General features: G+C 40.6%; 1 protein-coding gene across 1 annotated transcript in view; it reads left to right on the top strand.

Annotated features, from left to right (window-relative positions):
- AFF3 (AF4/FMR2 family, member 3) overlaps positions 1 to 12,349 on the top strand; it is a 551,769-nt gene that overhangs the window by 327,478 nt on the left and 211,942 nt on the right. The window contains exon 6 of the mRNA XM_010829861.1: positions 6,181 to 6,261. Coding sequence (XP_010828163.1) covers positions 6,181 to 6,261 — 81 coding nt within the window. The remainder of the gene's footprint in view (positions 1 to 6,180; positions 6,262 to 12,349) is intronic.

Below are 12,349 nucleotides of genomic sequence, written 5' to 3'. Positions count from 1 at the left end.
TTCCTAACTGCATGTTTTCAACTCTACGATTATTAGACCTCAGCGTAACATGCAAACTTTTGTTTCTTCTCTCTTTGGATAATAAAGAGCTGTGCTACTTATTGAATGGATGCTTTAAGTCTCCCACCATTTGTCCTGAGATGGGCTGATACAGGTGATATCAGTGCCAGTGGAAGCTACGTGACGGTGGGTGGGCAGGGGTGCAAAATGAGTGTATGAGCGTCTTCTCACGTTGATGCTGCAGAGTCCTGGGACCCATGGTCAGTCTTGCTGTCTAATAGGCAGGAACATGGAAACTGGCCTATGTAACCCCTGGCTTCTGAAGATTGGTATGTGGAGGAGAGAGAAAAGGCTGCACAGTTCATGAAAGACAACCTTCTATACTCCTATTATTTAACCTTATCTGTTCATTTATTTAGGACAGAATTGAGTATATTTGCTATATAGAGACTTGGCATTTAAAGTCTGTCTAGGAAATAAGAAAATACTCTGATATATATCCCTGGCATAACTAGACATCTTTCCTTGGGAGATGGGACTGGTGAGACTGTTAACACAGATACGTTGATTCTTTTTTTATATATATACTTAAAATTTCTTTTGCTTTTCTGTTTCCAACTTACTTCTTATATAATAGGCTCTAGGTTCATCCACCTCACTAGAAGTGATTCAAATTCGTTCTTTTTATGGCTGAGTAATATTCCACTGTGTATATATACCATATCTTCTTTATCCATTCATCTGTTGATGAACATCCAGGTTGCTTCCGCATCCTGGCTATTGTAAACAGTGCTGCAGTGAACATTGGGATATTAACACATGTCTATGGAATCGAGAAAAATGGTGTTGATGAACCTATCTGCAAGGAAGGAATGGAGACACAGACAGAGAGAAGGGACTTGTGGACACTGTAGGGGAAGGAGAGAACAGGACGAATTGAGAAAGGAGCATCAACATATATACACTCGCGTGTGTTAAATATGAATAAATAGCTGATGAGAAGTCACTGTATCACACATGGAGTCCAGTCTGGCACTCTGTGATGACTCCCTGATCACTCTGGGATAGGGGAGAGGTGGGGAGGAGGGTACAAGAGGGAGGGGATGTATGTATAATTATGGCTGATTCGCATTGTTGTACAGTGGAAACAAACCCACATTGTAAACATTAAAAAATAAAACAAAAAAAGTAAAGCAGATGTGTTTCAAGTGTACCACAAAGTGATTCAGTTATATATACACACATATACAATAATTTCTCAGACTCTTTCCATGCTAGATTATTACATTGAGTATAGCTGCCTGTGCTATACAGCAGTTCTCTACTGTTTATCCATTTTATTTATGGTAGTGAATATCTGCTAATCTCAGACTCCTAATTTATCCCTCCCCCTCACCTTTCCCCTTTGGTAACCACAAGTTTGCTTTCTATGTCTGTGAGACTACTTCTGTTTTGTAAATAAATTCATTTGTATAATTTTTTTTCGATTCTTAATCCCATCAGTTGGCTAAGAAGCACAGGCTCTTAACTGAGGACCTCCCAGCTGCTGGGGAACAGGGTATGATGTCATTTCTGAGTGACAAGAAAATCAGAAAGGAAAGAAGGTAGACAGATGCAAGCCGTAGCAGAAAAGTTTATCAGAAAGTACCTACCTAGAATGTGGAGTAATTGGCTTCAAGCTTTGTATTTCTCTTCCTGTCTTATCTGTGGCCCAGGAAGTGGGTAAAGAACAGCTGAGTGGGGCTGAGGATGGGAAGAAGAGCAAAGCAGTGATGAGGGGTGGTTGAGGTTAGGAGGTCTGAGCAGGGCAGGGGTGAGGACTGCTGGATGCAATGGCGTGGGGTCCATGGTCTGGCAATGGGACACAGCATCCTTTCCTTGTAGAGAAAATAATCTGAGACAAACTAAGTGAAGGGTTAGCAGTTATGAAAAAATTTACCTCTGCTTACATCTAAATCACTCCCAGAAATAAGGTACCAATGAAACACTTTTTTAAAGTCACATCTTTCCTCACTGGCTGTTACTACTATGCCAGAGATCTATTCTGATGAGAAAGCTTAAGGAGTTTTTCTCCAGTATAAAGTACAAATCATACTCAGGAATCATAATAATCTCTTTAAATAACTTTCTGTTTTAGTACTATGTAGTTTCTGTTAATCATTGCTAACTTAATTACAGATTACATTTGCACAATTCTTCATTCTTTTATAAAAACACTTTCCCAGATACTCTGTCATCTCAGATTTCTGACATCTAAAACAGAGAGAGATTCCACCTCTCATTTTAGAGAGAATTCTGAAACTCAGCTTGGTACTAATCAGCGTCAGATCTGCTTTTGATTGAATGATTAAACATTAGGGAACCATGCTCATATATGTGTAGATACACACATACATATAGAGTTAGGGATTATATATATACACATATTATATCTATAAAATCTCATTTAATCCTCATGATTAAGCCATGAGGTAGTTAACATCTCTATTCCTTCTGTTTCAAATATACCACAAGCTGAGATCTGATTGCTTCCAAAGCTGATGGTTTGAAATGACTACAACTGGCTGAAGATGTGACTTACCTAAGCTTACTGAGCTAGTAAGTGACAGAAGAGGAAATAAAAACAGTCTGTTTGCACTTAACTTTCACATAAAACCCTAATGGAGAACTTTAATATAATGAATCAGTCTTAGAAAGTCATTGCACATTAATTAAAAACAAATATATTTAAATGTTTGGGGAAATTCTAATAAACTGTTTTGGACTTCCCTTTTGGCTCAGATGGTAAAGAATCTACCTGCAATGCAGGAGACCTGGGTTCGATCCCTGGGTTGGAAAGATACCCTGGAGAAGGGATTGGCAACCCAGTCCAGTATTCTTGCCTGGAGAGTCCCATGGACAGAGGAGCCTAGCAGGCTACAGTCCATGGGGTGGCAAAGAGCTGGATGGACTTACTGTCTTTACTATTCCTTCGTAAATTTAGTGGTACTCATTAGATGGAAAAATCCCATGGAAATATTTAGCTATAATTAATGTTAGCAAGCAATTTTGCATTGACACATAGGTGCTCATTTCAATTCAACAAGGTAATTTTGAGCAAGGTGCTTTATTTAAACTACACAAAGATGAGTAGACAGTATCCCTATTGAAAGAAATGTTCAGTCCTTTAGGGTTCTGTTCTTGAAAGACATTAGGTTTCCTAAGCATGGTTTTTATTCTACATTGGGAGAAGGGTATCAGAAGAGGGGAAATGGTTGAATGCAGACTGAGGGGTTTACTCACAAAACTACAACATGAAAAGGAACGAACAGTTACTATGAAAAAGAGAGAGGGGGAAAGTGCCTTGGAGGAGGATGAGAAGGGCGCTGTCTTATCATATTGGAATAGAAGGGGAGTCAGCAAAGGCCTCAAGACAGAGGTGATGTTTAAGACGAGCCTTCATGAATGGCTAGAAATCCAAAAAGCATGTGGCGCCAGGGCATTCACACACGAAGAGAATGCTGTAAGTCAAAGCAGAGACAGCAGTTCATCCTATCTGTAGCGTGCGTGGTTTAACAAAAAGGCACAGGGCTGAAAATCGGAATCTTTTTGTAGAAGGTTTGAACACTAGGATGGTGTCTCAGTAAATGCAGTAGAGTGAAAACCAAATACTGGATTTGTACCAAGGGGATAGATGCGCACTTCAGCGGTGGCATTTTTGAACTTGGGCAAAGCAATGAATCTTTTTGAACTTTGACTTCCTCACCTGTAACATGGAGATGCTAATAATTACATGAAGGGTTGAGTGTAAACTTGAATGGAACCAGAACTCTGAAAAGCGTAAAGCACAGCCAGTGGCACCATCAACACCTTTATTACTGTGTGTATGTGTTCAGTCTCTTACTTGTGTTCAACTCTGCAACTCTACAGACTGCAGCCCGCCAGCTTCCTCTGTCCATGGGATTCCCTAGGTCAGAATACTGGAATGGGGTGCCATTTCCTCCTCCAGGGGATCCTCCCAATCCAGGGGTTGAACCTGAGTCACTTGTGTCTCCTGCATTGGCAGGTGGGTTCTTGACCCAAGGTTCCACCTGGGAAGTCCTTATGGCTGTGTACGTGATGCTATATGAAGATTGTGGAGACGGGGGAGCTTTTCCTTTGGGTCTTCACTTTAGGAAAAATAATTCAGCAGAGATGTGTGGGAAGGATTAATAATAAAAGTAGAAAGAGAACCATCAGAAAGCATTAACATCCTTCAGGTTAAAAATAATGAAGGTGTGATTAGAATGGTAGTTCAGGTAAGTGGGAAGGTAGAGATGTTGCAAGGATATGTTGCAAGAATACTAATTAAGAAATGCACTGAGCTGACTCTGTCCTTGGACACAAATTCAGCAGTGTTGCTTTGCAGCCTCTTTAAAAGAGACAAAATGGTTTGATACATGATAGAACAGGCAGGTGCTTGGGGAGCAGAGGAGAGACGGTAATAAGGGGACATTGGATCTTCCTTTGCTTTTCATTCAGGAGACCTTGGTAACAGCAGGATAGAGAAGGGACACCTTAAGTGCATGAGGTTGGTCCCCCTCAATGGCACATGTGTCACGGTGGGTGAGAGGTGACATAGACTCAGTAAGCCCTTCCAGGGTGGACTTCCAGAAAATGTGTTCACCTAAGCAGAGAATTTCTTGCTTTTCTCAAAATCAGTTCAGTTCAGTCTCTCAGTTGTATCTGACTCTGCGACTCCATGGACTGCAGCACACCAGGCTTCTCTGTTCATCACCAACTCCTGGAGCTTACTCATACTCATATCTATCGAGTCAGTGATGCCATCCAACCATCTCATCCTCTGTCATCCCCTTCTCCTCCCACCTTCAATCTTTCCCAGCATCAGGGTCTTTTCAATGAGTCAGTTCTTCCCATCAGGTGTCCACAGCATCGGAGTTTCCACTTCAGCATCAGTCCTTCCAGTGAATATTCAGGACCGATTTCCTTTAGGATGTACTGGTTGGATCTCCTTGCAGTCCAAGGGACTTTCAAGAGTCTTATCCAACACCACAGCTCAAAAGCATCAATTCTTCGGCACTCAGCTTTCTTTATGGTCCAACTCTCACATCCGTACATGACTACTGGAAAAACCATAGCTTTCACTAGATGGACCTTTGTTGGCAAAGTAATATCTCTGCTTTTTAATATGCTGTCTAGGTTGGTCATAGCTTTTCTTCCAATGAGCAAGTGTCTTTTAATTTCATGGCTGCAGTCACCATCTGAAGTGATTTTGGAGCCCAAACAAAGTCTCTCAGTATTTCCATTGTTTCCCCATCTATTTGCCATGGAGTGATGGGACCGGCTGCCATGATCTTAGTTTTCTGAATGTTGAGTTTATTTCTCAAAATAAATCACCTCTTGCCTCAGTGCTTGTCACTTAAGTGGAAGGAATCAAGAAATAGGGTTCAGAACTGATTTGTAAATTCCAAGTCAGTTTCTTGGTAATCAGAAATGGATTCAATTTAATTCTACAATCATTTAGTGAATGCGAATATTTTCCAGGAGATGGAACTGGAGAAAAATACCAGATATAAATGAAACAAACATTGTCCCCCTGCCACCTTGCACTCTCTCTCTCTCTCACAGTTTAGTGAGAGTGTATGTCAAAAAGCAGATGAAGTGTTATTACATGTTGAGCTAAAGTTGTGTTCTTTATTTGTTTTTTCACTTCTCCATGAATGACATTTCTATGAAGACCAAAATGATGTTTGGGACTTACTGGAAACTTACACTGCTCCTAATAAAATAAATAGCCCCTCTAAATAATGATCCCTGTGTTTTGTGCATTCCTTCAGAAACACCCTGTGAACTTTGCTGGAAGCAGCCCCTTTTGTATGGTATTTTCCATGGAACTTTTACCACTGGGTCTTCCCTTTACTTCGGAGCTTAAATGAAATGAAAATAGGATAGCCTAGTAGATCTTTCTAAGGTAGAAACATTGATGGAGATAGCCATGGAACCAGGAATTGGTAGATGAGGAAAAGAAGTCATAAAAGTGGGTTTCAGATCTTTTTTTAAAAAGTTCCTTTCATTTATTATGTATTTCTGTTCATTCCTTATCTCTTCCATGCCTTACTAAGACCAGCTTGTGAAACTGTTTTATGTGCTACTTCAAATGCTCTCTGTTTGACAGCGTTGTTTTTTTCTCCCTCCCTTTAGGAGATGACCTGGCCTCCACCACTTGCTGCTATTCAACCACCTGGCAAAGTGGAACCAAGCAAATTTCCATTTCCAAATAAGGTGAGATCCTGCATCACTCAGGATGAGCATACTTTCCTCACACAGGATTTCCAGTGGACAAGGGTTTTCCCTTATTGTCTCTCCCTGTGTAAATATTCCTGGCAGGGGCACATGGATCTGATTTTCAACAATTTGCAAGTGTAGGTCTGTTCATCCAAGGGATAATGTCAAGCTTACAGTCCTATTATACTTACCTCCACTTTCCTACTTCCTATAAAACATGATGAATATTGTAATTATTATTTTATCTAGAAACATTTGTGAAGTTGAAATGCATCTTATAATCATATTATGCATTCAGTGTGATTGTATGCCTTGTTTTTCTTTCTGAAAAGCTGTTATTAAATGAATGATGTATCTTAAAATCAGTGTCTTAGAATTAAGGACATGAAGTATATAATTTCTTAGTTATCTTTTATAAAGCTGAAAATATTTTCTAGGACTTAATAAAAAAGATTTTCTGAGAACTAACAGACACAAAATATCTGTCACAAAATGTATTTCAATCATACATGAGTGTAGTAAGTTTTGTTTTTTTTAATCATACAACCAACACTTAATTATATACTCATTATAAAGATGTAATTATACAAATAGAAGAAGCAAAATACGAAGTTTATCACACTCTTATCCAGATTTTATTTCCCTACCAAGATTACCATCAAGACTTTGGTGTACACCATTTCAGTTCTTTTTCTCGTGCGTTATATACGCATTTGTGCATATGCGGTTTTTTTTTTTTTAAGTCCTAAATGGTATAGTACTAAAAGTACTTTTTCTAAGAATTGATTTTTTCCAGATACACACAATGCACAAATGTCATCGCTAAATGTTAAATCACAACTTTCTAAAGTAAATTATCGAAATAATTGTTCATTACAATTATCACAATGGTAAACTCTGTCCTAAAAGTTGATTTTTGTTTCTCTTAATAAGGTATATTTAGAAGTCTTTCCAAGTGAATACATAGAGATTTTTTTTATTTTTCTTAACAGTAGCAGTAAGTGGGCAGTATTTCAAGCAAACATTTTTATAACTATTTTTTAGCATTATGCCTTCACAATGACTTGTCAGTTTCCTAATTCATCAAGGTTTGTTGCGTCTCCAATCTTCTGCTTGTTAAGATGTGCTGATCGTGTTGCTGGGGTGTATTTTCTGTCGGGTCTCCGGTCCAGGCTGGACCCAGAGTCTCTGCCTGGCACTCTTTATACTTACCTTTGGTCCTTCATCTTCCCTCCTCTCTCCTGGTTCACTCTCCTGGTGCTCTTGTCTTGGTCTCTTATTTTAAATACCCTGTATGCTCAGCTGGCTAACGTCTAAATCTGTATCTCTATCCCCTTCTCCATCCCCCAAGCTCCATACTTGTGTTTCTGTTTTCTTATTCAACATCCCCACTTGGGGATCTAACAAACATCTCAAGCCTGACGTATCAAAAACGGACCCTTTAATCTTCCCACTAACCTTCTATCCTGTGTTTTGCAATAAGCGGTTTCCTCAGTTTTGAAGTTGGCACAGGCCAAAGTCTTGGAGCCATCTCTATTTCTTTTCTAAAGTACCTATAAAAGCTATGGTTTTCCCAGTAGTCATGTACAGATGTGGGAGTTGGACCATAAAGAAGGCTGAGTGCTAAAGAATTGATGCTTTCAAATTGTGGTGTTGGAAAAGACTTGAGAGTCCCTTGGACTGCAAGGAGATCAAACCAGTTAATCCTAAAGGAAATCAACCCTGAATATTCATTGGAAGGACTGATGCTGAAACTGAAACTGCAGTACTTTGGCCACCTGATGCAAAGAACTGACTCATTGGAAAAGACCCTGATGCTGGGAAAGATTGAAGGCGGGAGGAGAAGGGGACGACAGAGGGTGAGATGGTTGGATGGCATCACCGAATCGATGGACATGAGTTTGAGCAAACTCAGGGAGATAGTGAAGGACAGACGAGCCTGGCGTACTGCAGTCCGTGGGGTCACAGAGAGTAGAACACGACTTAGCGACGGAACAACAACAGCAATAATGAAGTACACATACCAGGTGGCTTAAAATAGAAAAAGGGTATTTTTCTCACAGTTCTGGAGGCTAGAAGTCTGAAATCAAAGTGTCAGCAGGTTCCTGCTCCCTCTGAAGGCTTGAGGGAGGAATCCTTCCTTGCCTCTTCCAGCTTCCGGTGACTGCTGACGGCAGGTCACATCCCTTGGCTTGTAGGTACATCACTCTGGTGTCTGCCTCTACACTTATGGGGCCATCTCCCCAAGTCTCCCTCCTCTTCCAAGGATGGCAGTCACTAGATTTAGGGCCCACCCTCAGCAACCATCTGAACTTGAGTTTACCTGCAGAGACTCTATATCCACATAAGGTCAAATTCACAGGTTGTGAGCAGACACGAGCTTCTAGGGGACACTCTTCAACACCATCCTTGATTCTTTTCTCTCCCTCATGACATGCATCCAACCCATCATTAAATCCTATCTACCCTACCTTCAACATATGTCTAGAATCTAAATGTTTCTCAGATGGTGATTGCAGCCATGATATTAAAAGATGTTCACTCCTTGGAGGGAAAGTTATGACCAACCTAGATAGCATATTCAAAAGCAGAGACATTACTTTGCCAACAAAGGTCCGTCTAGTCAAGGCTATGGTTTTTCCAGCAGTCATGGTTTTTCCAGTCCAGTGAGAGTTGGACTGTGAAGAAGGCTGAGTGCCAAAGAATTGATGCTTTTGAAGTGTGGTGTTGGAGAAGACTCTTGAGAGTCCCTTGGACTGCAAGGAGATCCAACCAGTCCATTCTAAAGGAGATCAGTCCTGGGTGTTCTTTGGAAGGACTGATGCTAAAGCTGAAACTCCAGTACTTTGGCCACCTCATGCGAAGAGTTGACTCATTGGAAAAGACTCTGATGCTGAGAGGGATTGGAGGCAGGAGGAGAAGGGGACGACAGAGGATGAGATGGCTGGATGGCATCACCGACTCAATGGACGTGAGTCTGAGTGAACTCCGGGAGTTGGTGATGGACAGGGAGGCCTGGCGTGCTGCGATTCATGGGGTCTCAAAGAGCCGGACATGACTGAGCGACTGAACTGAACTGAACTGAAATGTTTCTCCCCACCATTGCATCATAGAGGGCACAGAACTTGAAGTTTAAATAGGAAAAAAATCCTGTCTTCTCTAGGATTACTATAGAATTTGTGGGGAGCTATTTCAGCTCTAGATCTTTCGGTTTTTCTCAAGAAAGAATAGGTGACTTTACAAAGTGTGGGAACATTGGACTTCCCTGGTGGTCCAGTGGTTAAGAATCCACCTGCCAACACAGGGAACACACATCCCAGGTCGGGAAAGATGCCGCATGCTGCAGAGTGGCTAAGCCCGTGGGCCAAAGCTCCCTTGCCCATGTGCTACAACTGCAGGAGCCCGCACGCCCTAGAGTCCATGCTCCGCAGCAAGAGAAGCCACGGCAGTAAGCCTGCTCACCGCAACTGGAGAGGAGCCCCTATTGCTGCAACTAGAGAAAGGCCGCGCGCAGCGATAGAGACCAGCTCAGCCCCCAAAATTAAATAAATAAGTAACGTGTAGGAACGTTGCATGATTTTAATAATGCCTTTCTTTCAAACATTTCACAATAAGTATTGGTGATTTATCTTGTTCCAATGAAATAAGACTGCATTAGTGTCATTTCGACTATAACAAATCACCATAAACTTAGTGACTTAAGACAACGCAAATTTATTATCTTACAACACTGGAAGTCAGAGTCTGAAATCAGTGTCACAGAGCTGAAATCCAGGTGTTGGCAGAGCTTTGTTTCTTCCGAATGTTTTAAGGGAGAATTTGCTGTCTTGTCTTTCACGGCTCCAAGAGGCTGCCCCTGTTACTTAGCTCATGGCTCTCATCATTCTGACTTCTAACCTCCTTGTCACATCTTCCCTGACTCTCCTGCCACCTCCCTTCCCTTTGTGAAGATGCTGGGCCCTCCTGGATAGTAGGATGATCTCCCGTCTCAAAATAGTTAATCACTTCTGCAAAGTCCCTTTTGCCATGAGAAGTAGCATATTCACAGGGCCTGGGAATTAAGATGCAAACGTCTTTGGAGGAGCCCTTGTCCTGCTTACTGCAAAGACCTCACTAATTCTCTTTTAACCTGTATCTCCACTAATTAGTATTCTGACAGCTGGAGGCTTGCAGTTCATTAATTAGATTATTAATGTTTGGGATTATCACGATCGCTAGTGTGTAGGAGCTAGAATTGTTTATGGAACTTGCAGGGCAAAATCTCCAAAATGACTAATAAATAATGAAATTAAGTCCTTATTGAGATTAAAGGAGCAATTTGACCTCAAAGGAAAGTCGATTTAAATGTGCTTTCTGAGTTACCAGTAGCACTAAATTAATTAGCTACATACTTCCGAGAATTTCCCCAATTTGTCTGGATATTGAAGGACATAACATATAATAAAGTCAATTGATACTGAACTTGGATGTTTTTTCTATTCTCTGAAGATTTAACTTCGAGTCACAATTCCCTAGACAAACACTACCAGACGTGTCTGCCTTATTCTTCAAATCTCAAAAGTAATTGAATTTGGTAAAGAATGCATGCCATTAGCAGGTATTTCAAAGCTTTGTCCTTTTCCCTTGATTTCCAGAGCAGTCTCATAAGTTTTGAAACACAAATAGGGAACTAAAATTGTAGAACTTGTTTCATCCCCAGAAGGCATCTGTGCAAATCTAATGGCATTTCGCAAACATTTCACGTGGCAATGAATGCCGAAACTGATGGGATCAGATCTGGTTTGAAACTGTTTTTGCTGATCAGTTTCTAAAGCATTAGGCAGAAGAGTTCTAGCATGATTAGAGAAATGAGAGCCCTATTGCCTTTCTCTCTATACAGTACAAGGAGAATGAAAGCCAGCAAGTGTGAAGGAAAGCACTTTGAAGCTGAAAAGTTTATGATCTATGTCTCTCTTTGGGTTCCTGGCATGCTTTAGAAATGACCACAAAATGTTTGGGCTAAAATTTCACTTTTACTTCATTGCCTCAAAGTAAATATTTAAATTGATTTTAATTTGCATTATTTTAGTGGCTCTGAGCTTCATAGGAAAGAAAGTGATTGGTGGGGAAGAAGGAAAGCCAAACCACAGCAAGTGTTCTTTTTCCTATAGTAACTAGCTTTATGTGGGGGTCTGAAAAGCAAAGAAGCTGTGTTTCCATTTCTTGTCTTTTATAATTCCTATGATGGGTTGACAGACAAGCGAGAGGACGTATGAGTACAGCAGGCTTCAGATGGTTCCAAAGAGCCAATTTTTAAAAAATTGGAGTATAATCGCTTCTCAATGTTGTGTTGGTTTCTGCTGTTATTCCCACTACTGAGCATGTACTCTGAGAAAACCATAATTCAAAATGAACCCCGCTGTTCATTGCAGCACTATTGACAACAGCCAGAACACAGAAACAACCTTAATGGCTAACAAAAGATGGACGAATAAAGAAGCTGTGGTACATATATACAATGGAATACATATTTAGCCATAAAAGAATGAAATTGAATCATTTGTAGAGATGTGGATGGGCTTAGAGACCATCATACAGAGTAAAGTAAGTCAGAAAAGAAAAAAAAAATGAGTATAATATGAAACCTAGAAAAATGGTACAGAGACACCTATTTTCAGGGCAGGAATAGAGACAAAAACCACTTTCCAGTAGTGGCTTCACCGGGTAAGGACTCCCTCCCATCAGCAACAGCTTAAGAGTCACTGTATTTTATTGGTCTAAGGTGCATATTTTTTTCACATTTTAAGATCCTAGTTTCAGGATCTGTTTTACATTGATGGCGTTTTACAATTAATTGGCAGCAATTGTCTTCAATAGTAATGCATGAGGTAATGCAGCCTTGGTAATGCCAACAGTTTGGCATCTGGTCCCATCACTTCATGGGAAATAGATGGGGAAACAGTGAAAACAGTGTCAGACTTTATTTTGGGGGCTCCAAAATCACTGCAGATGGTGACTGCAGCCAGGAAATTAAAAGACGCTTACTCCTTGGAAGGAAAGTTATGACCAACCTAGATAGCATATTCAAAAGCAGAGACAGACCTTT

This window comes from Bison bison, unplaced genomic scaffold, assembly GCF_000754665.1.
Source record: "Bison bison bison isolate TAMUID 2011002044 unplaced genomic scaffold, Bison_UMD1.0 scf7180017864508, whole genome shotgun sequence".
NCBI classification, from domain to species: Eukaryota; Metazoa; Chordata; class Mammalia; order Artiodactyla; family Bovidae; genus Bison; species Bison bison.
The sequence above is the reverse complement of the archived record's forward strand: the minus strand, read 5'-3'. Positions and strand labels throughout refer to the sequence as shown.